The 25028-nt window shown below is 38.7% G+C and overlaps 2 protein-coding genes and 1 long non-coding RNA gene across 6 annotated transcripts; 2 read left to right on the top strand and 1 right to left on the bottom strand.

Annotated features, from left to right (window-relative positions):
* The first annotated feature begins 1057 nt into the window (after nt 1–1057).
* On the top strand, nt 1058–13965 carry slc25a33 (solute carrier family 25 member 33). Its single transcript, XM_037772827.1, has 7 exons — nt 1058–1267; nt 6107–6289; nt 7648–7725; nt 9565–9665; nt 10667–10733; nt 12225–12505; nt 12609–13965. The coding sequence occupies exons 1-7, from the start codon at nt 1227–1229 to the stop codon at nt 12806–12808; spliced, it is 951 nt and encodes a 316-aa protein (XP_037628755.1). The 5' UTR covers nt 1058–1226; the 3' UTR covers nt 12809–13965.
* A 3142-nt stretch (nt 13966–17107) lies between these two features.
* On the bottom strand, nt 17108–17497 carry LOC119489653. Its single transcript, XR_005207222.1, has 2 exons — nt 17425–17497; nt 17108–17387 (listed from the first exon to the last, which is right to left on the bottom strand). It is a non-coding gene; the product is annotated as an uncharacterized LOC119489653 (long non-coding RNA).
* si:ch211-150o23.3 lies at nt 17299–24876 on the top strand. 4 transcript variants are annotated; one of them, XM_037772369.1, is made up of 9 exons: nt 17299–17432; nt 17471–17782; nt 19192–19230; nt 19317–19625; nt 20037–20345; nt 21634–21948; nt 22700–22849; nt 22939–23003; nt 24208–24876. In XM_037772369.1, the coding sequence occupies exons 2-8, from the start codon at nt 17752–17754 to the stop codon at nt 22980–22982; spliced, it is 1197 nt and encodes a 398-aa protein (XP_037628297.1). In that variant the 5' UTR covers nt 17299–17432; nt 17471–17751; the 3' UTR covers nt 22983–23003; nt 24208–24876. The 4 variants fall into 4 exon arrangements, with proteins under 4 accessions (XP_037628297.1, XP_037628300.1, XP_037628298.1 ...); XM_037772372.1 differs by having other exon boundaries at nt 17386–17782; nt 24205–24876; XM_037772370.1 differs by having other exon boundaries at nt 17386–17782; nt 22939–23012.
* The last annotated feature ends 152 nt before the right edge of the window (nt 24877–25028 follow it).

Raw genomic sequence — 25028 nt, 5'->3', positions numbered from 1 at the left:
ACCTCTCCAACCAGACCTGAAGGTCATTCACCAAATGTTTTACTCTCATCATGTCACGTTCTTATTGGTGTTAGTCATTTGTATCTACATCACAAGCAAAGTGTGGAAAAATAACATAGAGTTCGGTTTATAAAATGGTTTTGCAGACATTATAGTCTCCTTATGTAATATTACCCCTTACCAAAAATAAGTTTAGTCTAGTGTGCTATTAGTATACTTGTTTTAAACTTAAAATAAGAGTGTATACTTTCTGTTTACTTTTTATGTACTTATCGGAGATAAAGTATAAATAAGTATACTTAGCTCATACTGACAAGTATACAGAAGTTATACACAAGTATAACTCATAAACTAAAAAGTGGGCTACACGTACAGTATATACAAGTATAATTGCAGGATAAAAACTATTAAACTAGTAGGTTACTGAGAGTATACTTTAAAGTGCACTTTCATAAACTAAAAAGTGGGCTACAAGTATAAAACTAGTAAACTATCAATATACTTATAGTATAGTTGCAGCACAAAATAAAACGTATGTTTAAACCAGTTGTGTACTCAAAGTTTACTATTTTTATACTTTTATACTTATTAGTATACTTAATAGAATACTTTCATAAACAATAAAAAAGTGGGCCAATTTAGTCCCAAGAAGTATTAAAGTAGTGCACTTGTAAGTATACTACTAGTACATTGATATTAGTATACTTACTACATAAAGTATACTTGGTAAAAATATATACTTGAACTTTACTTAAGTATACTTAAAAAAAAACTTGAAGTATACTACTTTTTGCAACTAATTATACGAATATTTTTGTAAATTATACAGATGGAAAGTTTTCCAGTGAAACCCGTGAAGGTCAGGAGTTGACTCTTGAGGTGCAAAGTGTTCTCCTCCTGTTGTTTTGGCAGCTTTCTTACTGGTAATAATAATTGTGCAACAACATGTAACAGACCTATAGACACACAGGGAGGACCACGTGTTGCCTACGTCACGGACAACACCCCCGTCCGGCCCTCTGTGACGTCAACAGTCAGCAGCTTCTTCTTCTCGGGTCACCCAGCCGCTCCTCCTACTCTTCATCCTCCTCCTCCTCCTCCGAGAGCCGGTAGACGGACAACACACAGACAAACTAGGATCATTAAACCCGTCTCTCTTCGGTACCAACGTGGTTTCTATCAGAGATCTCTAACAGGAGTTATGTTGTCTGTGTGAAGCTAACAGGATGCCTCAGAAAGACACGCTGCTCAACCTGTTCGCCGGCGGGTAAGTCTCATTAATCACTCTAAATGGTAATGTAACACGGCTTTATGTGATGTGTTTTGTTACATACGTACTTATGCATGTATTACATATAATCCAGTTAATCTAACGCGTTGTTTTAGCATCATAGAGCCAACAACTAGCATGCTAATTCAGAGCTAGCATGCTAAGTCGAGCTAGCACGCCTGATGTAACACACATTGTTTCACTTTGTCCTTCAAGGTTCAAGAGTTGTATTTGCCATTTGCACCTAAAAGTACAGTTTCTTTGTTTTTACACATAATTCCACAATTTAAAACAAGAAGAAAAAAAAAAACAAGACTTCAGCTTAAACTATAATTTCAATTGCATTTAGAGAAAAAGAAAGGACACAAGAAAGGACAATTCAAAGAATTAAAGTAAATAGTAAAATAATAAAAATGTGAAGGGTCAGAGGTCAGGGAGGGGAAAAGTATATGAAAAGTTTTAGCCACTTAATTGTGATGCATTTAATTGCTGCTGTTAGCAATATCTGTAAGAGATATTTTTTTATACAGTATATATATATATATATGTTCCATGACCATGTTAAAAGAACTTGTAGCTCTCATAAAAATATTTAAAAAAAATGAATAATTAATATATTTCAGACAATTACACAGGAACAGTTTTTATTCCCAGGCCATCAGACTTTTAAATAGATAATTCATACGACACCTTCTCACAAAATAAAGATCTTGAACTGAACCTTGCAAGGCAGCATGTTGCACAGCATTACAGTCCATTCAGTTCAGGTGTACTGTGTGTTAATAGATAGATAGATAGATAGATAGATAGATAGATAGATAGTAACTTTATTGATCCTGAGGGAAATTCAAGTTTCCAGCATCACAGTTCCATAGTGCAAAACATGTTATAAAAAGGCAGTAAAAAAGTTAGTAGTGTAAAGTAAAAATTACAACAAAAAAAACTGTTAAAAGTGAGTATAGTGCAGAAGAGACTGTTAAATATGAGTATAGTGCAGGGTAACTCCAGTAGCTTAGTCTAAAGTGCACTGTGTGCATTATTATCTGCCCTGCAGACGGAAAATAATTTGTAACTCTCAAAAAAAATATTTTAAAAAATAAATAATTAATATATTTCAGACAATTACACAGGGGAAGGCAGCATATTGCACAGCATTACAGTCCAGTGTCAATAATGGTATGGAGGTGAGGTGTATTTGTGTCCCTCTTTAATGTCCTTTATTGCCACCAGTCTGATTGTAGCTGGGAATAATTATAATAGTAATAATAATAATAATCTAGATTAATAAACAGTTTTATTGTAGCTGGGAATAATAATAATAATAATCTAGATTAATAAACAGTTTTATTGTAGCTTGGAATAATAATAATAATAATAATCTAGATTAATAAACAGTTTTATTGTAGCTGGGAATAATAATAATAATAATAATCTAGATTAATAAACAGTTTTATTGTAGCTGGGAATAATAGTAATAATAATAATCTAGATTAATAAACAGTTTTATTGTAGCTGGGAATAATAGTAATAATAATAATAATAATCTAGATTAATAAACAGTTTTATTGTAGCTGGGAATAATAATAATAATAATCTAGATTAATAAACAGTTTTATTGTAGCTGGGAATAATAATAATAATCTAGATTAATAAACAGTTTTATTGTAGCTGGGAATAATAATAATAATAATAATCTAGATTAATAAACAGTTTTATTGTAGCTGGGAATAATAATAATAATAATCTAGATTAATAAACAGTTTTATTGTAGCTGGGAATAATAGTAATAATAATAATCTAGATTAATAAACAGTTTTATTGTAGCTGGGAATAATAATAATAATCTAGATTAATAAACAGTTTTATTGTAGCTGGGAATAATAATAATAATAATAATCTAGATTAATAAACAGTTTTATTGTAGCTGGGAATAATAATAATAATAATCTAGATTAATAAACAGTTTTATTGTAGCTGGGAATAATAATAATAATCTAGATTAATAAACAGTTTTATTGTAGCTGGGAATAATAATAATAATCTAGATTAATAAACAGTTTTATTGTAGCTGGGAATAATAGTAATAATAATAATCTAGATTAATAAACAGTTTTATTGTAGCTGGGAATAATAATAATAATAATCTAGATTAATAAACTCTCTGGCCTGTGGTGCCTCAGGTTGTCCTTCACTACTCCAACTTCATTATTATGTAATATAACTAGTAAATAAATGACTAAAGTTTGTGTTTTTAAATCCTGAACTAATTATCAAACTACTGTTGTTGTTGTGGGAAAACGAATCACCCGACAACATGTTTTATTAACATTGATACAGCCACGCTAACGCCGGCTAGCTACCGTTAGCTGCTAACACCGGCTAGCTACCGTTAGCTGCTAACACCGGCTAGCTACCGTTAGCTGCTAACACCGGCTAGCTCCCGTTAGCTAACCGGATATCGCGGGTTTCTGTAGGTCAGAGAGTTCGTATTCGTACATGCGAGTAACAACGTGATGTTTGTACTGTATTAAACACTGTAATTCAAGACTGGACGTGTCGCAGTCACGAGAGTAGTCATGCTTCAGCTGCTAACCTTCGTTGTTACGTAACAGTGAAGCTCTGCTGAGCCAAGCAGCTCCATGCTAACAGCCAGCATCACGACCTGGTCGAGAACAGCTGTCTGTAAACCAGAATAATCACATTCAGCCTGTTATATAACCACGAGCCTGGTGGCTTCTAGCTCATGTTAAGGTCACATTTAAACAACACTGGCTTGACGCCATTTTACCCTTCAAATGTTATAATGAACTAATTTTAGCTCTGCACATTCACAACTATATGACCTCTCCAGCCTTAGGGGTGCTTGAAGGTGTGGTTCGCCCTAGACAGACATATACACAATAAATCAAGAATAGCTCCACAACTACCAGGTCTATATGCATGATCTTGGTGTCTGTGGATAGGTAAGACTTCAGAGAATTCATCCCCAGTGTGAGTAACATTGTGACTGTTACTATGCCTGAGTAAATTGTGATTAACCAAAGAAAGAATTACCATTTTTATCCTCGCCTAAAATGTTTTCTAGATTAGACAGTGGATAACACCATTATTGCAATAATGTCATGCACAGAGTTGCCACTGAATTCATTCAGCAACTCCTTGACTACAATTGTGCCAAAGCAGATATAAATCACACAAAGCACATAGATTCTACAAAGGTTTTAGTGAGGATAGGACCAGGTTGACTCTCCATTTGGCCAAGGGTGCCAAATAGGTTTTCTACCTCTTGAAAGGGAAGCTGGCTATAAAATACTACTGATATCCACTACAGGAGGCGATGTGCACACAATGGAGCCTTCGGCTATGACATCTATCCTGTGCATCATCACATTCTACCATTATGCACAGTATAAAATCAATAAAAAAACAACTAAACTGCATGATTTTGATTCCAAATTGAGTATTTTTGTTATAATAATGAAATATGATCAAGTGAAACTTGGATAATAACAATAAATATTGATAAAATCAACAACAATTTAAATAAGATAACAAAAAAGAATCCAAAGTCAAGTATGTACATTCAATATAAGAACAGTCAAAAGTATTATAAAGAAAAAATACAATTTCTCGTGCGTTGATTTTGTAACTAAAGTATTGAAATCATTGCCAAACATTGATTGGACAAAATACACGTGGAGTATTGTTTTAGTAGCATTAAGGCCTCATCTTTTAGAAACGATTCAGAAAAAAAGACCCACAGCATTTTATGAAGTTTTTAAAGGCAGTGATTTAACACACAGCTCGGCCGAACCCGGCACCGGGTCCGTCGGGTAAAAGGGGCTAAAGTGAAATTAGTCATATGTACAATAAGGTGATGAGGATGTTGACCACTTTGTTTTAAGTTTAACTGTATCACATCATAGTCTTAAAACATGTCAAACCTGCCATGGAAAAATGTTTGTTTACCTTTCCAGTCAACAATCACTCAGAAAACCAGCCAAACTCATATGACAGCCTTTCCAAACAACACCACCAATACTTCATGCACACAATTTCATTTTACAAGCACGCTTGTAATTTTCAGAGGGGTCATACTCTTGCACCCATTCCCCCAGATTTCTTATCTTTGTGGTCAGAGGTCATGGACACTCCTCAACATGTCAACATGTCTTTGTTTGTCAAATTAGGTTATGCAATGCAGAACGTCATGTAATGCAGAGTACAATTTGTTATCTATAAGTAGATAATAAAACACTATAATAAATAATCATCAAACATGCGGATATGGGTCAGGTGACTAATGATACGTGATATAATTAGGTCAGACGTTAATTTGCAAAGATGTTTGACTCTGTCCTTCAGGCATGAACAGTACAGAGGCTTAGACTAATCTGTTCCAGACTCCTAAGCGTGTCACTGCCAAGGTTATAGACATACAGTAGTTGGTAAAGGATGTACCAACTGTAAAAAACGAAATGAATGCATTTTTTTTATGCTGAAAAAGGAAAAGTGCTATTTAAAAATAGGGCAAAATAACCCTGTCCAAGTGCAATTAGGGTGTCTGAGCCATAAAATCCAGTGCCCTGGATGTGTTGGGTATTTCCACTGCAGAGCCAGAGACCAGTCTTTGACCATAATTGTTCATTACACTTGGCCAGCAGCTCCTCAGCTGTGTTATGATGGAAAAACACTCCCCCCTAGTCAAAGCTAATATGAGTAACCTTGCAAATAATAGAACGCCTAGGTTACATACGTATATTGTACTGGGATATTGTAAGATTTTAAACATCCCAAAGTCCATAATACTTATTATTTTGTGTGATTAATTTACAGATGTAGTGGTACGGTGGGAGCCATCGTGACCTGCCCCCTGGAGGTGTTGAAGACACGGTTGCAGTCCTCTGGCCTCACCCTCCGACCCGTCTTCCAGGTCCAGCTGGGCACCCTAAGCGGCACTGGAGTTATCCGACCGGGTACGGGTACTACTGTTTCACCGGGGCTGCTGCAGGTTCTACGGTAAGCTGTTTCTATATGTTGTTGGCAAACTCTGCTGCAGCATGCTGCGTGTGGGCCGTCCCTTGAGGCGGTTGTATTATTGTACCTGCCAACAAAGGTACAAAATGTTCCCTCCTCACAGCCGGTGCACTTTGCTTCACCCTGCAAAGACCTCAATGCATGTCTGAAGTGTTGATGTAGCACATTTGTCCTGTGCGGTTCTTGTGATTGAGCCCATGGAAATACGACAGACAGCATGTCATTTGCTTTCTGCTTTCGTGGTCTTAAAAAAAATCAGGCCTCAAATCCCCTCCTACATAAAGTGAGGATTAAGTACACAGTGTCCTGCTCGTACTTAGTGTCTTTAACCAGCTGTTTGGGGCGGCACAAAACATTCTTTTCCACCAGGAAAATTAAGATAGATGCATAAAACATATTTTTTCTTATGGTGTTCATGTAAGTATTTCACCTCTGCTTTGGTCTGGAAGGACTAGAAGCAGACCACGAGTAAGGAGGGAAGGTTTTAATCAGGGTGCAGAGTCAGTGTTATATTACACTAGGGGCTACAAACTGAACCGGTCTGGACTGGTTGGCTGTAGCTGTTTAAGTTATATAGTCTTCGGAGAATACATATTTTCTTGTAAATTTAGATCTTATGCTAGTTTTCCAACTAACTTTAACTGATACAACTAGATTTTTCAGAGCTGTTTGAGAACTGTCTTTGCTTTTTATGGGCTTATATTTATGTTAAATTAATTATAGACCTTTAAATCCCTTCTCCTGTCATTGAAACCTCAACGTTAAACACTGCATTATTGTGTTTTTAAACTCCCCCTTGTTTGAGAAGAGGTGTCAGGTGTCGATGAGAGAGAAAGGTGGAATGCTTGAACACTGCTTGAGAGACGAGGTTTGCATTACAGACACCCAACACAACCTGTAGATGTACCCTCCTCCTCCTCCTCCTTTGCGTGGCCCCAGGCAGACCTGTCTGTCTGTCTGGGGAATGAATGTCACTCCCTACAAAGTGTTAAAAAAAAAAAGCCCTGCAGGGATGTGGCGTACGTGACAAGCAGAGCACTGCGGAGAGGGACTTGGTTTCATGTATAAACTTATGCAAAACCAGCTCAAGTGAACAGGACCAACTTGGAATGAGTGCAGGAGCTATCACACTCGTTCCCCTAATAGAGCCGGAGGGATCATCCTTAGAAGACCTTTGCTGTAACTGTCAAGTTATTTTTCTAGATGTGCAGTTTTCCCACTCGAAAGAGACTGAGCCATCTACATCTAGTATGTTGAACGATGGTGCACCTGTTGGGTGTGTAGTGTATAGTATGTGATTTTGAAGACAGTGTTTTAATGGTTATTTACTTTTGTTTCAGATCGATTTTAGAAAAAGAGGGACCAAGATCACTTTTCCGTGGTCTGGGGCCGAACCTTGTTGGCGTGGCCCCCTCAAGGTACAGTAAAAATCAGTGATTACAACACTCCCATTACCCCCCCACCACCACCACCACCCTCCTTAACCAATTGCAGTTTTGTTTAACAATGTCCTGACACTGTAACCAACTCTGTGTAAATGATACCTGTGCAGGTTAGCGATGATACACAATGACGTGACCTTGTGTGTTCAAAAACAATAAACAGAGCAGGAGGTTAAGGAGTGAAGAAGAGCGCTGGTTTCTCGGTATTATATCACTGCCGCTAACCAAAGAAAACAAGAAAGAAGGAGACTGTGTTTATATTTTTAACTTTAACGGTTGAAAGCATTAACTGGTGGTTTACAGAGGAAGAAGTTGTCGTGACAGCAACTTCCGAGTCCCCCCAGCCTTCTTTGAGTCAGCTGTTTAGTCTGACTACAGGCTACAGCGTCTGTCAACACGAGGCCTCTATACTTTTATTTGAGTAAACACAAGATGGGGAAGAAATAAGGAACTATGTCTGAGGTTTTAGTGTCACCCGAGTTTAACAGAAACAAGTTGAGAACGGCTGGATAATAATTGATCTGGTTGAGTCAAAACGAGAGTACAGTCTTGTATAGGAACACCTTGTATGGCAAGCCGTTTTAACATTTAATAGCTAAGCTTGACTATCTGGTTTTAACATTAGAGATCTCCACAATTACACTTTGACTAGTCATATTCCAGATAACTATAACGTCATTCTGACTTGTCAAAACGACAGTTGGAGATATCTGTGATTAAAACATCATTATAATTAGTCAGAGTTGAGGATCAGATAGTTAGAAAATGACATGAAATAGAAAAAGAGCTCATCATCGAGGAATCTGTGGCCAACGAGGGCTTTGTTCGCTAGAGAGTTGTGGTAGAAATTTACGGAGTATTGTAGATTTATTTTCTCCAGACACGCTTTATAAACCCATACGGCTGCAGTGCAGCTCCATAGTATGTTTGAATATATCTACAACGTCATTCTGAATAAAATGTAATGTTAGATATCTAAAAAGGATGATGTAGATATCTTCAATTGAGGGGAATTAAAGATATCTTGAACTGGATTTATGACTAGTCGGAGTTAAATTTTAGATATCTGAAACTAGAATTACAACTAGTCATAATTCACATTGCTGATATCTGCAACTGAATTGTGGATATCTTTAATGACAAACCCCATAAACATGAATGGCAAAAGTAGTTTGAATTGTACTAGTCAAAATAGAATTAGTGATATCTTGAATTAGAGTTTTGACGAGGCAAAATGACGTTGCAGATATCTCTAATGAATATCCTGTCTAGCAATAAATGTTAAAACTTGCCATACACCTTGTGAAGTTTCATTTTCAACAAATAAGTCAGGCCTGTTTTGGAAACAACAGTAATACAACCGTACAAAATGAACAGTCCTGATACAGTTGCTACAAAATGTTGATTTAGACTTTGAGACCAACAGAAAAAGGTCATGGGTTACGTATACTTTTCCCCCGTGGTTAATGAGTAGCCTCAGTATGATCCTTTGCTCAGTCATTCCACCGTCACCCTCCGTTTCACTGGCCAACTTGGACCGGCTCACATTCAGAGCAGCTCTGCGGTGTCCAGTGCTTATTCAGCCCATTCTGGTGCAGCACCGGTTTGTTCCAGAAGCCGAGCGGAGAGGAAACCGACGGCTCTGGATGCACTCTGTCAAAGGCCAACCACTTTGTCCAAATGCAATCCATTGCATAATTACCCAGCTGTTTATAAAACCACAGTCACATATTGACAATGCATTCATATTTAATTGCTGTGTGTTAATCTTTACAGCGGTGTAGAGGTCTTACCGGTTTGTTCTCTGTGTTTCAGAGCCATTTACTTTGCTGCATACTCGAAATCTAAAGAGACGTTCAATGGGCTGTTCGTCCCTAATAGTGGAGTGGTGCACATGTCCTCTGCTGGTGTTGCAGGTGAGCAGTATTAGCCTTTGTTACATACAAAAGTATTATTTCTAAAGCTTATATATTTGTTTACAATGGATAAAACATCAGAATGCCAACATGAATCATTTTTTAAGTTTAAAATGAACATTATAGGCTTCAGAAAGGTCATATTCATACTTTATAACCCTCCCAATTTTCCTGGTAGACTCATGTTTTTCATCGCCCTCTCCCAGTTTCCTCCCGGGGTCACAATTCTCCTGTATTTCTCCCAATTATGACAAATTTTCAGACTTTTCTGGCACTGTACAGTGTGTATAATCCCTATGGTTTCCACCCGGACGACAATAGAGCTACACCAAATGTTGTTTCCCGGCAGAAGAAAGCTGTATATGCGTGCGACACAGCGCAGTTTGAGCTGCGCTTTCCACTGGGTTCAGGGTACAAAGTTGGGCTTTTCTCGATGCAGTGAAAAGCAGTCGTGGCACGACGCAAGCCGTTGGAAATAACGGGGTTCAGAGAGCGGTGGTCGTTGTCGCGTTGTCTGAAAGGACCTAAGAGAGAAATGAAGGGAGCTAACTGAAAGAAATACTCAAACGGGGGCAAAAAAATAATAAAAACTGATGAATATTAGTTTATATCAGAGATTCACACGGCAAGTTTACACCAGAGGGGCCAATTACTCCGTTTTCTTTCCTGAGAATTAAAATTAGAAGTTTAACATGAAAGTGCTGATGCAGTGTATTTATTTGATTGTTTTAAACTCACCAGAATGCAGAAAATAAAGTCTCTGAAACTCAATTTTTGTCTGGGGGAGGACCCCCAAACCACCCTGCTTTGGTTTTCATATCCTCCCTTTTTTAAGGTCTCATGGTTGGCAAATATGGTCATATTTATTCTTCTATCCTTCAATTATTCTTAGTGCAACAACAACAACTTATATCCGTACAACTTTAGGACTTACATTTAGAGGATGAAATGAATCGTATGTTCCAAAACTGAATATGCTTCTTTTGTCCCCCCGTCCTCAGCTTTCGTCACGAACTCTCTGATGAACCCCATCTGGATGGTCAAGACTAGGATGCAGCTGGAGAAAAAGTGAGTACACTCTTTAATGTCCCCTGTCCTGTGTGTGCTTACTAGGGCTGTCAAAGATTACGCGATAATAATGCGTAAACGCAAATTTGTTTTATCACCACTAATTTCTTTAAAGCAATCGATCTTTCGGAGGTTCTTGTGGGCTCAGTTTTAAAGCGAGAGTGAAGATATTGGTATCATATGAAACTAAACAACCTGAGGAATCCATTGGTACGGGTACCGTCTATGGGTACCCACGAGTCTCCCCTTTACAGACATGCCCACTTTATGATAATCACATGCAGTTTGGGGCAAGTCATAGTCAAGTCAGCACACTGACACACTGACAGCTGTTGTTGCCTGTTGGGCTGCAGTTTGCCATGTTATGATTTGAGCATATGTTTTATGCTAAATGCAGTACCTGTGAGGGTTTCTGGGCAATATCCGTCATTGTTTTGTGTTGTTTATTGATTTCCAATAATAAATATATACATACATTTGCATAAAGCAGCATATTTACCCACTCCCATGTTGATAATAGTGTTAAATACTTTACAAATCTCCCTTTAAGGTACATTTTGAAGGGAAAATGTGCGATTAATCGTGATTAAATATTTGAATCGATCGACAGCCTTAGTGCTTACATGTTTAGCTGGTGGGCAGGTATTCCATATAGTGTGACCTTTAGCGGAGCCCACCTTCACAGCAGTGTCCTTGGGTTATGCAGTTTATATGAGACTGAGCGTGTGACCCCGCGCCATAAATACACAGTGCTGACGCACTGTCCTGCGCACAGAAGAAGAGTCTATATTTACATTACTGAGTACAGGGCAGTAGTATCATGTGAGGACTGAGGACACAGGAACAGGTCTGTTCACTCTGCCTTTAAAGAACACCTGTCCTGCGTCACGACACACAATATTCAGTTACGGCTTTTAATAGTTACTCATTCATCTCAATAAGGTAACTCTAAGATGTCATGTGCTTCCTCATAAGGTTGAAATTTGATTAATCGCTTACACAATAATCAGAAATATATTTGCTTCATTTGAGTCTATGTGGGGGTAGAATGAAGGTAGCGCTTTTATTGTTGTAGTCAGAGTCACGTGACGTCACATCCGTTTTGTATCCTTCAACCAAAACAAACCGCAGCAAACTGAAACAGAAAACAGCGGAGGGTCCGTGTGGATACGACCTGCACCCTCACATGTTAAATCCAAAGTGGTAAACACTACACATCCAGTAAAGTATGGAAACACTTTGGGTTTCACACATTGCAGGAAAAGCTGAGCTAGACATCACGGCTAAAGCTGCAAGCTAACTCTCTCTAAATCTCAATACATATCAAATCAGCACCCAAGTATCGTGATAGAACCGAATGAGGAGATGGGCGTATCGTCCCAGCCCTACAGAAAAATGATAAGACGACTATCAAACAGTTAAAATAGTTGTTAGTTTCAACCTCTCTGTGATTTTTGGCACTAATGAGCATGACCTGTTTGACCTTTTCAGAGCCAAAGGAGAGAAGAAGATGAACGCGCTGCAGTGCGCCCGCTATGTTTACAGCACAGAAGGGATTCGGGGCTTCTACCGAGGCCTCACCGCGTCTTATGCCGGCATCTCGGAGACCATGATCTGCTTCCTCATCTACGAGACACTGAAGAAACACCTCGCCAAGAGCCAGTTCGCCTCCCCGAATGGTGAAAAGGAGAAAGGAGCGTCGGACTTCCTGCGTCTGATGATGGCAGCTGCTTTTTCAAAGGGTTGCGCGTCCTGCATAGCTTATCCACACGGTAAACATCCATTATTTGTTTCTTGCAACACAACAAACAGGGTTTTTAAATATATTTCAATATTGATTTAAATGACTAATATTTTTCTTTTTTGTCTCCCCAGAGGTCATTCGGACAAGGCTGCGTGAGGAAGGCAGCAAGTACAAGTATTTCTTCCAGACGGGGAGGTTAATAGCGGTGGAGGAAGGCTATGCAGCTTTTTATAGAGGACTCATTCCACAGCTAATTAGACAAATCCCCAACACAGCCATCGTCCTCTCCACGTATGAACTCATTGTCCACCTGCTGGGAGAATCCAAGTGAAGGAAATGCTTGAAAGTTGGGATCCTGGATGCCACAAAAAACACAAAACCACTGGGCGAAAGAGACTTTTGAAAAATGCAGTACATACATTTAATTAAATGTGGTGCTACAGAGACTTTTCTGGTGGAACAGAAGCCGGTTGGACTTGTTATCCAAAGAGCTAAAACACATTATTTTATTGAAAGCTTGTCGTTTATCGGAGTTTATAAAAATAACTGAAGTTCTAGTACTTCTTAAAACTCCAAAAACCTGTGAAAAAAGGGTCATCTTCGTAGAGGACTAGTGTTAAGTTAACTAAATTATTTCACGTTTTGTTATTTTATGACAGTGTTTGTTTCCTTTTATCAGTGGTAAATGTACTGACACACATGACTGCGCAGGTTTTAGTTAATGAAGGGAAGTAATTCACATGAAGTGCTAGTTAATAGTGCTGTTCCTTGCGATCCAATGACCACACCTCATTTTTCTGTTTCATACATACAATGTGCTGGTTTTTGAAGTTTGAATTACAGAGAAATGTATCATATTTTTCATTAATATATTATAATTATATACAGGCTTATCTGTATGTTTTCTTTGTTGGAGAAAAAAAAAGTCACCTTTTACGATATAATGAGATGCTTATTTGACCAATGGCTCAATAAAAATGCATCAAGAATCAGTTGGTGGTTCTCGCGAATACTGAAGAAATGATTCTGCTAATACACAAATCTACCTTTTACTGTGATGAAAGCACAAGCACAGAAGAGCAGGGTTGTTGCACTGTCAAGTTGGCAAAATCAAGATACGTGAGGGACTAATAGCTGGTTCTGTTCTGAAGTCCAAATATTCTGTTGAATTCATTTATTTGGGAATATCTAGCTGGTGTTTGACAGCAAGATTTGGCTCAAAATACATTTGAAATAAGGTGTCTTCAGTCAGAGCTCTCTTTAAGTTAATTTTATAAATCTAAATTTCTGCAGCCCTAAAGTGTACAGTAAAGGCTCTCCTTTTGTTGATGCTATGACTGAACATCAAGATGTGTTTTCTAATCGTTTTCGTCCATGTACTGAAAGAGTTGCTGAGAGTGAATACCTGCTTCGCATACAGTCACGGATCTGAACAAACAAAGTCTTCCACGTACATATCATGCCTATAAAAAAAGTATTCACACCCCCTTTGGACTTTTTTGTGCTTTATTGTTTTACGACATTGAATCACAGTAGAGCTCCGAGTTTTTTTATGACCCTGATCAATGTGAAAGAAAAGATTATCTGATGCCAACATGTGTAAACATTACACATTGACCTCAATTACAGTACAGATATACATTGGATGCATAAGTAATAAGCTTTCTTAACTCTCTGAGACCACGGACTTAACTGTCTTTCAGAGGTTGTTCAGTTTCAGTTTTAGAGCCACAGTGAAGCTACAGATATCGACTTGTATAGCGCCTTTCAAGAAACCCAAGGACGCTTTATAGAGAGGGCACACAAAATCATACTGATAAATAAAAAACAGGAAAAACCTGTAGCCAGGTAATTCAAAACGAGTGATGGTAGCAGCCGGGCGCGGGGGGTGGAGAACAGACCAGTGTCGGAGGATCGTAGTTTCCGGGATGGAGTGTAGGGGTGGAGAAGGTCAATTAGGTACTGAAGGGCACATTTGTATGTGAGGAGGAGTTTATAGGTGATGCAGTGAAGCTAGAAAAACCAAGGAATCCATTGGAGGCTAAATAACACTCCAAACTTATGATAAATTTTAGCAAGAAAAACTGGCATAGCCATTTTCAAAGGGGTCCCTTGACCTCTGACCTCCAGATATGTGAATGAAAATGTGTTCTCTGAGTACCCACGAGTCTCCCCTTTACAGACATGCCCACTTTATGATAATCACATGCAGTTTTTGTATGCAGTATAAATGTGTTATTTTCGACTATTTTAAAATGGTGTGTTTGAATATTTCTGCATACTGGGGTCCTTAAACAGTCTTAGAATTACATAAATTGTGTATCACTGTAAAGCTGAGACTCTTGTGGATCCAATGAGCCCAACTGTATTCATGTGTGATGATGTTAGTCCCCATAGTAACCATTTCATTGTAGTGAGACCATTTTTTTAAACTTGACCTGGCTAAAATTCTGGATTGGATAGAGGTCTCTAGACTCGCATTTGGGGGCATCTTGGCTTGGGAACCGGAGAGTCGCTGGTTCAAATCCCTGCAAGGACCAAGTACGGACTGTGGACCGGTAGCTGGAGAGGTGGCACTTCACCCCCTGGGCACTGTCAGGGTGCCATTGAGCAAGACACCAGACCCCCAAACTGCTCCACGTGCACTGTATAGTAGCTGCCCCACTGCTCCTAATATACTAGGATGGGTAAATGTCACTATGTGCAGTGTACAAAAAACAATGTGATGTAAAAGCTGATTTACATTTGCATTTTACATTTGATCATTTCCAGGACTTCCAATATCGTTGCCTTGGAGCCTCGTGGCTTAAATGTAGAATAAATCTTCTCCCAAGTCACAGTTCTCTTTCAGATTGAAGCTAGTTTTCAGGATGATTTTTGCAGATTTCATTTGTACCAACTGCCTTAACAAGCCCTCCAGAACCACCGCCCGCCTCAGAGGAAGTGTCTGTGTTCTTGATGACTCGTGTTCCATCACGGATGCAAATGAGTTCCTTGAAATGCAAACACATTTGGTTACAATCCAACAAGAGGAAGGAAATAACTGCACTGGGCTACAGGAATGCCTCGTCATCTCTGACAGGAAAATGTGAAACAGAAAAAAATGCCTCAGGCCTTTTTTTGGTTAGTCACATTTCACACATGAATCAGGAAATATATCTTCTTCCTTGTGTGGTTTTTGGTTGATTCATCCACATTGTACTTTCCAACGAGGGAGAACCGGCTCATGACCGAATGGTGGGAGGAAGTGGGAGGATTGCAGCATCAGGAGACTTGTTGCTGGTGTTAGATCTCTGAGTGGTGTGGGTATTTGTGTCTACAATAGTGACGCAGGTGCTGGTTACTTGTTCACACACCCTCTTAGGCTGCCAGGTTGTGAGAAATTCCTTCTGTTGTTGTTTCTCTTCCTCATAATTACATAGTTACATATTGTTATTATAACAACCTATCTGTCTTTATAAGTATGAAACGTCCTCTTTGTGCCTCCACACACAGTGTTTCCTTGTTGAACCACAGTACAGGGATAGTAAACAGGGTTTTGGTACTAATAAGGCTGTAACTTTGTAATCAAAGTCCCCAATAACAACATTCTCGGTACAAAGAAACTTAACAAACATAATATTAATATAACATAAGCCATTATAGATACAGGAAAAACATACATATACAAAATAAATAAATAAAGAGAAAAGAAAAATAATATACACAAGTAAAAAGAAATATAAAAAAAGAAAGGATAAAATTATATATAATCAATTAAAAATCAGTGTACAATTCAGTATATTATTATGTTATTATTTATTATTTTTTTTTTTTCAATACTATATTTATTGGGTTTTTTTTTGTTCATTTTGAAACAACAGAATATTCACAAACGTCCCCAATAACAATCTTCTCGGTACAAAGAAATTTAACAAACATAATATTAAGATAAAATAAGCCATTATAGATACAGGAAAAACATACATATACAAAATAAAGAAATAAAGAAAAAATAAAAAGAATATACACAAGTAAAAAGAAATATTAAAAAAAAGAATAGAATGAAATTATATATATATATTAAAAAGAATAGAATAGAATAATATATATATATTTTATTATAAAGAATAGAATAGAATCAAATATATATTATATGTATATATAAATATATATATACATATAATATATATATATATTTTATTATAAAGAACATAATAGAATAATATATATATAATTTTTATTATAAAGAATAGAATAGAATCAAATATATATAAATATATATATATAATATATATATATATATTTTATTATAAAGAATAAAGAATAGAATAAACTATATATATAAATGTATATATATAATATTTTTATATATATATAATAATATATAACTATATATAATTTTATATATATATATATATGTGTGTGTTTTTTTATTTGATCATGTTATTATTTGTACATGTTGTATCTGTAGCTGTAGCCCGGTGCTGTGCTGTAGTGACCCTCCATAAGGAGAGAGTTAACGGGTCTGAGTGCAGCGCTGCGGCGGCTGGTGGTGACCTCTGTCTGCCGCAGAGAGAACAGCTCAGCACCGAACAGCTAACCATCCTGCCTGACTGTTGACGGGAGTATATATGGCGGCCTGACGGTATTTAGTCCTCCTAACGTTATCTCATGGACATCCTGTGATACTGACAGCCACGCGGACTCATCAGCAGCATCTCTGTATCTCAACAATTCATATTGTTTTAATGCTTTAACATGTCTTTACACCCCGCGCGCCGCTGGTTAAAGAGTTGCTAGCCGTTAGCTCTGAGCTAGTTAGCCGCTAGTCAGTTAGCCGTTAGCTCTTACCTGGTTTAGTCAGTTAGCCGTTAGCTCTGAGCTAGTTAGCTCTTAGCTGGTTTAGTCAGTTAGCCGTTAGCTCTGAGCTAGTTAGCCGTTAGTCAGTTAGCCGTTAGCTCTTACCTGGTTTAGTCAGTTAGCCGTTAGCTCTGAGCTAGTTAGCTCTTAGCTGGTTTAGTCAGTTAGCCGTTAGCTCTGAGCTAGTTAGCCGTTAGCTCTTAGCTGGTTTAGTCAGTTAGCCGTTAGCTCTTAGCTGGTTTAATCAGTTAGCCGTTAGTTAGCCGTTAGCTCTGAGCTAGTTTAGTTAGTTAGCCGTTAGCCTTTGTAGCTACACAAGCTAGCTAATGTCTTGTTCGGTCTCGAGCTTCCAACGGCTGTCAGCATCATCATCACCAGGACAACGGTCCCCCTCGACCCCCCCGGCCGTGTGATGGAAGGGTGAGGGAGACCATGCTGAGCTTCCTCCGTCTCCTTCTGACAGGTGAGGTCATAACTAACAGGTGAGAGCTAATAACGGGCTAGCTAAGCTGGTTAGTCAGCTAACTGTGAAGCAGCTAACTGTAAGCTAGCTGTTGTTTCTGTTATTGGGTCCACTTAGCTCAAGCTAAAGCAGGCTACATACAAAATACAACACAGCAGCCCTTTAACCTCTTAAGCCCTTGTGTGCTAGAATGTGTGGTTCAACCTAGACAGACATATACAAATTAAATCAAGAATAGCTCCACAACTACCAGGTCTATATGCATGATCTTGGTGTCTGTGGATAGGTAAGACCTCAGAGAATTGAGAGATGAACCAAAGGAAACATTAACATTTTTATCCTCGCCTAAAACGTTTTCTAGAATTAGACAGTGGATAACACCATCATAGCAATGATGCCATGCACAGAGATGCCACTGAATTCATTCAGCAACTCCTTCACTAGAACTGTGCCAAAGCAGATATAAATAACACAAAGCACATAGATTCTAAGGATTTATTAAGGATAGGACCAGGCAGATTCTTGGATACCCAAAGTGTGCCAAATGGGTTTTTCTACCTCTTGAAAGGGAATCTGGCTATAAAATACTACCGAAATCCACTACAGGAGGCTATGTGCACACAATGGAGCTTTGGCCATGACATTTACCCTGTGCATCATCACATTCTACCACTGTTCACAGTATAAAATCAATAAAAACAACTAAATTGTATAATTTTGACTCCAAATGGAGTAGTTTTATTATTATAATGAAATATGATCAAGTAAAACTTCGATAATAATAAATAAAATCAACAACAATCTAAATAAGATAACAAAAAATAATCCAAAGTCAAGTATGTACATTAAATATAAAAAACATTATAATGTAAAAATGCAATTTCTCGTGCGTTGATTTTGTAACTAAAAATATTGAAAATTGTTTCGACAACATACACTTGGAGGGTTGTTTTAGTAGCGTTAAGGCCTCGTTTTTTTTAGAAACTATTCAGAAAAAATACCACCACAGTGTTTTATGAAGTACTAAAGGGAGTGTTTTAACACACAGCTCAGCCGAACCCGGTACCGGATTCGTCGGGTAAAAGAGGTTAATAAATGTTTCCCTCATGAAGGTTATACTGTTCAGTGTTTGTTTTAGAGAGGCATGCTATAGCTAAAAGGTACAGTATTGTAAACATCTCTACAGCCTCCAAAATTACCATAAAGTTTAATCAACACCTCTCAAAAAACACTTAAAACCAGAACTAAACATTGCAGGACTGTTGTATTAAATCATATGAGTTTTGCTCGTGTTTGGTCTACCTAATAAACAAGCAGCTGAGTGTTGATAGCTGCTGTTGTTGACATTTTTAATGGATTTTAATCTGTATTTACCCTGTGATAATTACGTGTTTGTGATTTCCCCACAGGCCTGTTAGGTGTTCTGTGGGATGGAGTTACAGCGTTTGGTGAGCTTGGGATTAATATAAACCTGCTGCATCCATCATCTGTTCCTGCACCTTCTGTCTCTAAATCATTTTTCTCTGATCCACAGGTGGGGTCAGACTAGTGGATGGGGAGAACAAGTGTTCTGGCAGAGTCGAGGTACTCCGCCATGAGCGGTGGGGGACGGTGTGCGACCACGGCTGGGACCTCCGGGAGGCTGACGTGGTGTGTCTGGAGCTGGGCTGTGGCTTAGCTGAGTCCGCCCTTCATGGTTCAGTGTTTGGTGCAGGCAGCGGAGAGATCTGGCTGCGACATGTCCAATGCTCCGGACACGAGTCCAGTTTGACACGCTGCGCTGTTGTCCTCCACAGTAATGTCTACTGCACCCATGAGAACGATGCGGGGGTGAAATGCTCAGGTGAGACTCCACTCTGTTGCAATATTATGTTCCTGCAATAGAGGAGACTGCAGTTTCAGTAGCAGTTTGTACAGCGGAGGACGACAGAACTGCTAAAGGTCTCAACAACTCCTGAGAGAGAGGGAAAGAGAGAGAGATGCAACTAGAAAACCTGAATATAAATAACATGACCTATGGTTCACAACTATCTGTAAATTAACTATTACTACTAGTCCTACCATCACTGTGAGGCAGGAAATCTTAATCCAAACTCCCGTATGATCCCTCGTGGTGGTATGAGTTACAGAACTCAGCAGAATCCCACTCTGTCTTCAAAAATTGCTTTAAGACCTACGTCTTCCAGGAGTACTTACTCACATTTATTCATTATATTTTATGATTTCATGATCTCAATCTCGTCTTTACTCACAGGTACCCTTTTATTGCCCACCCTCACCCTCCTGTCCCCTCACACTGTGTTCTCTCCCGGCGAGGCCGTTCGCTTCGGCTGCAGCGTTTTGCTGGGTCATCACCTCAGTGACTTCCACCTCTACAAGCACGGAGTGTCAACGCCGCTGGTCACACAGAGGGCGGACCAGACCCAGACCAGAGTGGAGCTGACTCTGTCCGACATAGAGACTTTCCACCAGGGCAGCTACAGTTGTCGGTATCGGATCAAGGGCGGCTTCCCTTCTCAGCTGCTCAGCTCGCCGCCCAGCAACTCCATCAACATCACTGTCGGTGAGTCGTAAACCACGTTGGTTAATCCATATTAGCTCCGTTAACACCAGTGCCCATTCTCACAGCACATTGTTTTGTTTTGCAATCTATATTAGATGTTTAATTCTCTGCTCTACTCAACCTCGAGGGTGTGTGTCAATTTAGATTTTCTTTGCTCCTAACTTACAGCATGTAACGTGTAATATACAACACATGTAACAAAATAATAATCTAAGCACAAAAGTCAGTTTACCTTTAACCAGCTCCATTTGCTGAGGAAGACTGTGAGATGCAGTTGGAAGCTCCAAGTGGACTTTTTGAGTTCAGGTTGTTGTTACGAATTTTTATTTTCACGGCGACTCTGTGTTGTCCTTCTTTGCTTCATTGTAGCTGTGTTGCATATAATTGTCATTCATTCATTTTGATTTATTTATTTCAGTTTTTCATTTTCATAATTAGTATTGGCAATTACATTTTGCATGTTATGGCATTTTTTCATCTGATGTTCTGATTTATCTAGTTTGTTGTTAATATGACTCTCACCTGTTATTAATTAGCAAAATCTAGAGTATACCCCCACCAAAAAGACCATTTTATTTTAGAATATTTTGTAAAAACATTTAACGATTAAGGCCTCCGGGGGCACGACGAATAAACAACACGAAAATACAAAATACTCGCCTGTGAATATTATATGTCTAGGGCTTTTATTGTGAAAGGTAAGAATGGAAGGAGTGGATATGGTCTGCGCTACCTTTGTCAAGGTTGAAAGGAGTAATAAAGTCTGTTGTCTTTGTTCGGACTACGGCGCATCTGTGGCCCTGTTCAGTCTTGGTATTAACATGCGTCCTCAGTGATCGGATCACAAGTGGACAGCTTTAAGTACAGGTTTGAACGCACTCAAGACGCATTGAGGTTGGATCTTTCAGACCACATTCAGAGGTGTGTGGTTGTTTCATAAATGTAGGCGCAACTCAACCCGTTCCGCACCTTGTGATTAGTTGATGTCTTTATGTACGTTGCGAAAGCTCAGAAAATTGATCTTGTTCCGAAAACAGTGCCACTTTTTTGTTATGTGATATTCACATTCTGTGTTTTAAGTATTCATGACAAAAACAAAAGTTCAGAAAAATACATTGACCTGAGAATTAATCACACAAAAAAAATGTCGCTGGTGTGTAACAGCCCAAGTTGGGTTTAAACAAAATCCACATCTTTTCAAGAGAGGTGGGACTTGACTGTTTTTTTCAGCCTGATCATCTCTGTATTACCCTGAATAACTAATAAATTGAATTCCTCTTTGACACAGTGGAACTCCTGACTCCCCAACACTGGTACAACACGTCCACCGAGGCCCCGGCTGGTTCCGTCATGAAAGGCCACAATTTTAACATCACCTGCTCCACGCCGCAGCAGTACCCTGGAGGTTCCTTCCAGCTGCGCCTGATCCGCTCCAACGGCACCGTGCGCCAGTCCCTGCCTGCCCTCACGCCATCCGTCACGTTCACCTTTCCCAACGCCCAGAGCTCCAACGAGGGTTACTACTACTGCCTGTATCGGGTCCAGCTGGGGGGACGCACTTTTGTCTCCAGAGAAAGCCAGCCCCTGCCTATAGCCATCAGAGGTGAACCTGATTATATTATAGAGAGATAGACCATAGAAATAGAATAAAGGAGTAGAACGGATATTCCCATTCAAATCTACGTAGCAGGATGGTCAGAGCGTTGGCCATTTTTATATGTGTGCCATTGCCACAGCGACCGTTGTAGCGGGCTGACTTTTGCATAAACTGACTTGCGGCAAGTTCGGCTCGTCGTCTGTAAGCAGTGTGGGATTGAAGCATGGTGGAATTAGCAAGCTAGCTAGCTAGCGGACAGCTGGCTGGTTAGCTCCTGAGCTGGTTCTGCCAGGCGTTGGTGCTGCACTGGTTACGGAAAATGAGGCAAACAGCGGGCTGGTGGCCAGCAACAGCGCTGTGTCTGAACAGTTCCTCCGCCTGGGGACAAGCTACCTAGCTAACTAGCCAGCCAGATGTCTTCGGCATGGATGTATAAAGAGAAGGGGAGATGCGCACTTTACGGCGCCATTTTCATTTGTACTAGTCAAATTACCACAGCAAACAGTTCAATGACCCTTCTACTCCTGTTTTATTTCTATGGACATACCATAGATACATACGTATGTGATATGTTAGAAACCTGAGTGGCTTAAAAAAACAGGATACCAAAATATTAATATTAATTGGTTAGATTCTATGTAGATATTTCTGACTTTTTGTGTTTTCACTTTTGCAACTGTACTTGTATCAGTTAGTCTCAGCTGTAGATGAAAACCCATCCTGTAGGTAACTCACAGATAACTCCTCTCACCCTCAGATCCAGACCCAGTACTGAGTCCAATGGTGATCAGCTGGCTTGTGTCCGGCCTGACTTTTGTCATAGCGGTCGTCGTTATAATCATCGTGGCCAAGGTGCTATGTAACAAGGAGAAGAAGCCCACCGAACTGGAGCGAGAGACCAGAACCTGTAAGTTCCTTTTTTCCAGCTTTAGACAGAAATTTGATTTTGATCCTGTATGTGTTCCCGGAGTAATAGATGTGCTTCTGTGTCTCAAGGTGTGGACAACACTTATGTTGCCTTATCAATTAACAAGCTATGACGGGGCAGCAGATCACTAAAGGTATTGAAGGTCAGGATTCTTGCACATCCGGTGCCTATGAAATCGTATTTACCCTGCTTGGAAGTTTTCACGTTTTACACAGTGGTGGAACAAGTATTCAAATATTTTACTTGAGTAAAAATAATATTACTGTTTAAAAATACTCTGTTACAAATAAAAGTCCTGCATTGAAAAGTAGAGTACAAAAGTATTAGCATCAAAATATACTTATTGGCCTACCAAAAGTAAAAGTAGTTATTATGCAGAATGACCCATATCAGAATAATATACATTATATTACTGGATTATAATTATTGATGCATTTATGTGTAAGCATCACTTTAATGTTGCAGTTTAGGGATGCACCGATCTGACTTCTTCAGTCCCGATAGCGATACCTGGGCTTTGGGTATCGGCCGATACCAGTGTTTGATTAATAAGATGTGTGCCTCACTGTGGACGCGAGTGGGGTCATTTAGTGAATTGTTCACTATTAAAATAATAAATTGTATACCAGCAACGTGGCAAAAAAAAATCTAACAGGATTACAATTCAATTGCAAACCTTTTTAATGCAGCAACTAATTGGTCAAAACTTAAACAGAATAAATTGACATTAACCCTGTGCATCATCACATTCTACCATTGTGCACAGTATAAAATCAATAAAAAACAACTAAATTGTATAATTTTGACTCCAAATGGAGTAGTTTTATTATAAAAATGAAATATGATCAAGTAAAACTTAGATAATAACAAATAAGATCAATAACAATGTAAAAAAGATAACAAAAAAGAATCTAAAGTCAAGTATGTACATTCAATATAAGAACGGTCAAAATATTATAAAGTAAAAATACAATTTCTCATACGTTGATTTTTATCATGACTAAAATATTGAAATCATTGCCAAACAAACATTGTTTGGACAAAATACACTTGGAGTGTTGTTTTAGTAGCATTAAGGCCTCGTCTTTTAGAAACTATTCAGAAAAAAAGACCACAGCATTTTATGAAGTTTTTAAAGGTAGTGTTTTAACACACCGCTCAGCCGAACCCCATTCAATCTACTTTGATTCCATGTTGTTTCAATGAAAACTTCCAGGGGGGGGTGAATACTTTTTAAAGGAACTGTAATATCTGATTTGTCATTGTCTGTAGCCATATTCATAATTATGCCACGCTAGTGAATTAAGGTGAGTTATTTTGTTTCATCTGTCAAGCAGAATCACAAGTAAGTGGACAGTCGGGGAGCTCACACCGCGTCCATCGAGGATCCAGTCGGCAGGAGACGTAACACGGAACCAAACACCTTTTGGAAAAAGGCACCACGTGGACCCAGTTCAGTACAGTTTGGATGAGGAACAGTTTTTACTGGACTAACATGGACCTCCATCACACCAAACTTCAGGCTAGTGTTACTGCTGGATATGATTGGCTTATAAAGCCTTTGTATTACGATGAGATGTGAGCTAACAGCCACAGAAGACTGACACTATAATTTATTTCCAGTTAAAGTCTGTAGTGGTTCCAGCTAGACTTCACTTTCACTCAGACTTGGCTACTGCCATTGCGCCAGATGTTGGAGTGAAAAAACTGCAACTAAAAAGCTAAACTGGGGAAACTGTGACGTTGGTCCCTCAGGTCTGTAAATGCAGTTTAAGAACATTGTTTTTTTTTTGTATTTATTACCAGATAACACTAATGACAGGCTCCACTAGCTTATTATGTACTCGCTTCTACAGATCAATGATCCTTAAAGGATTAGAAGATGTTTTTTGTATTTTAAGTCTAACCCTACTATGCATCTTATGTCATTTACAACATGTACATTACTGCACTTAAACGATGGTAAATAGAAGCTGTAGTTGATTAAAATGCTGCTGTTGTTGGAGCTTCTGGGTTCAGTGAGTTTTGTTTGACAATCTACAAATATTTCTGCACAAACTGCAGGTTGATTTATCGCATCAATAAGAGGAAAAAGCTTTTAACATAATGCATAACAGCTAAAATGTATTGTTGCTCTAGAATAAATGACGTGACGCTT

This window comes from Sebastes umbrosus, chromosome 6 (assembly GCF_015220745.1).
Source record: "Sebastes umbrosus isolate fSebUmb1 chromosome 6, fSebUmb1.pri, whole genome shotgun sequence".
Lineage (NCBI taxonomy): Eukaryota > Metazoa > Chordata > Actinopteri > Perciformes > Sebastidae > Sebastes > Sebastes umbrosus.
The sequence above is the reverse complement of the archived record's forward strand: the minus strand, read 5'-3'. Positions and strand labels throughout refer to the sequence as shown.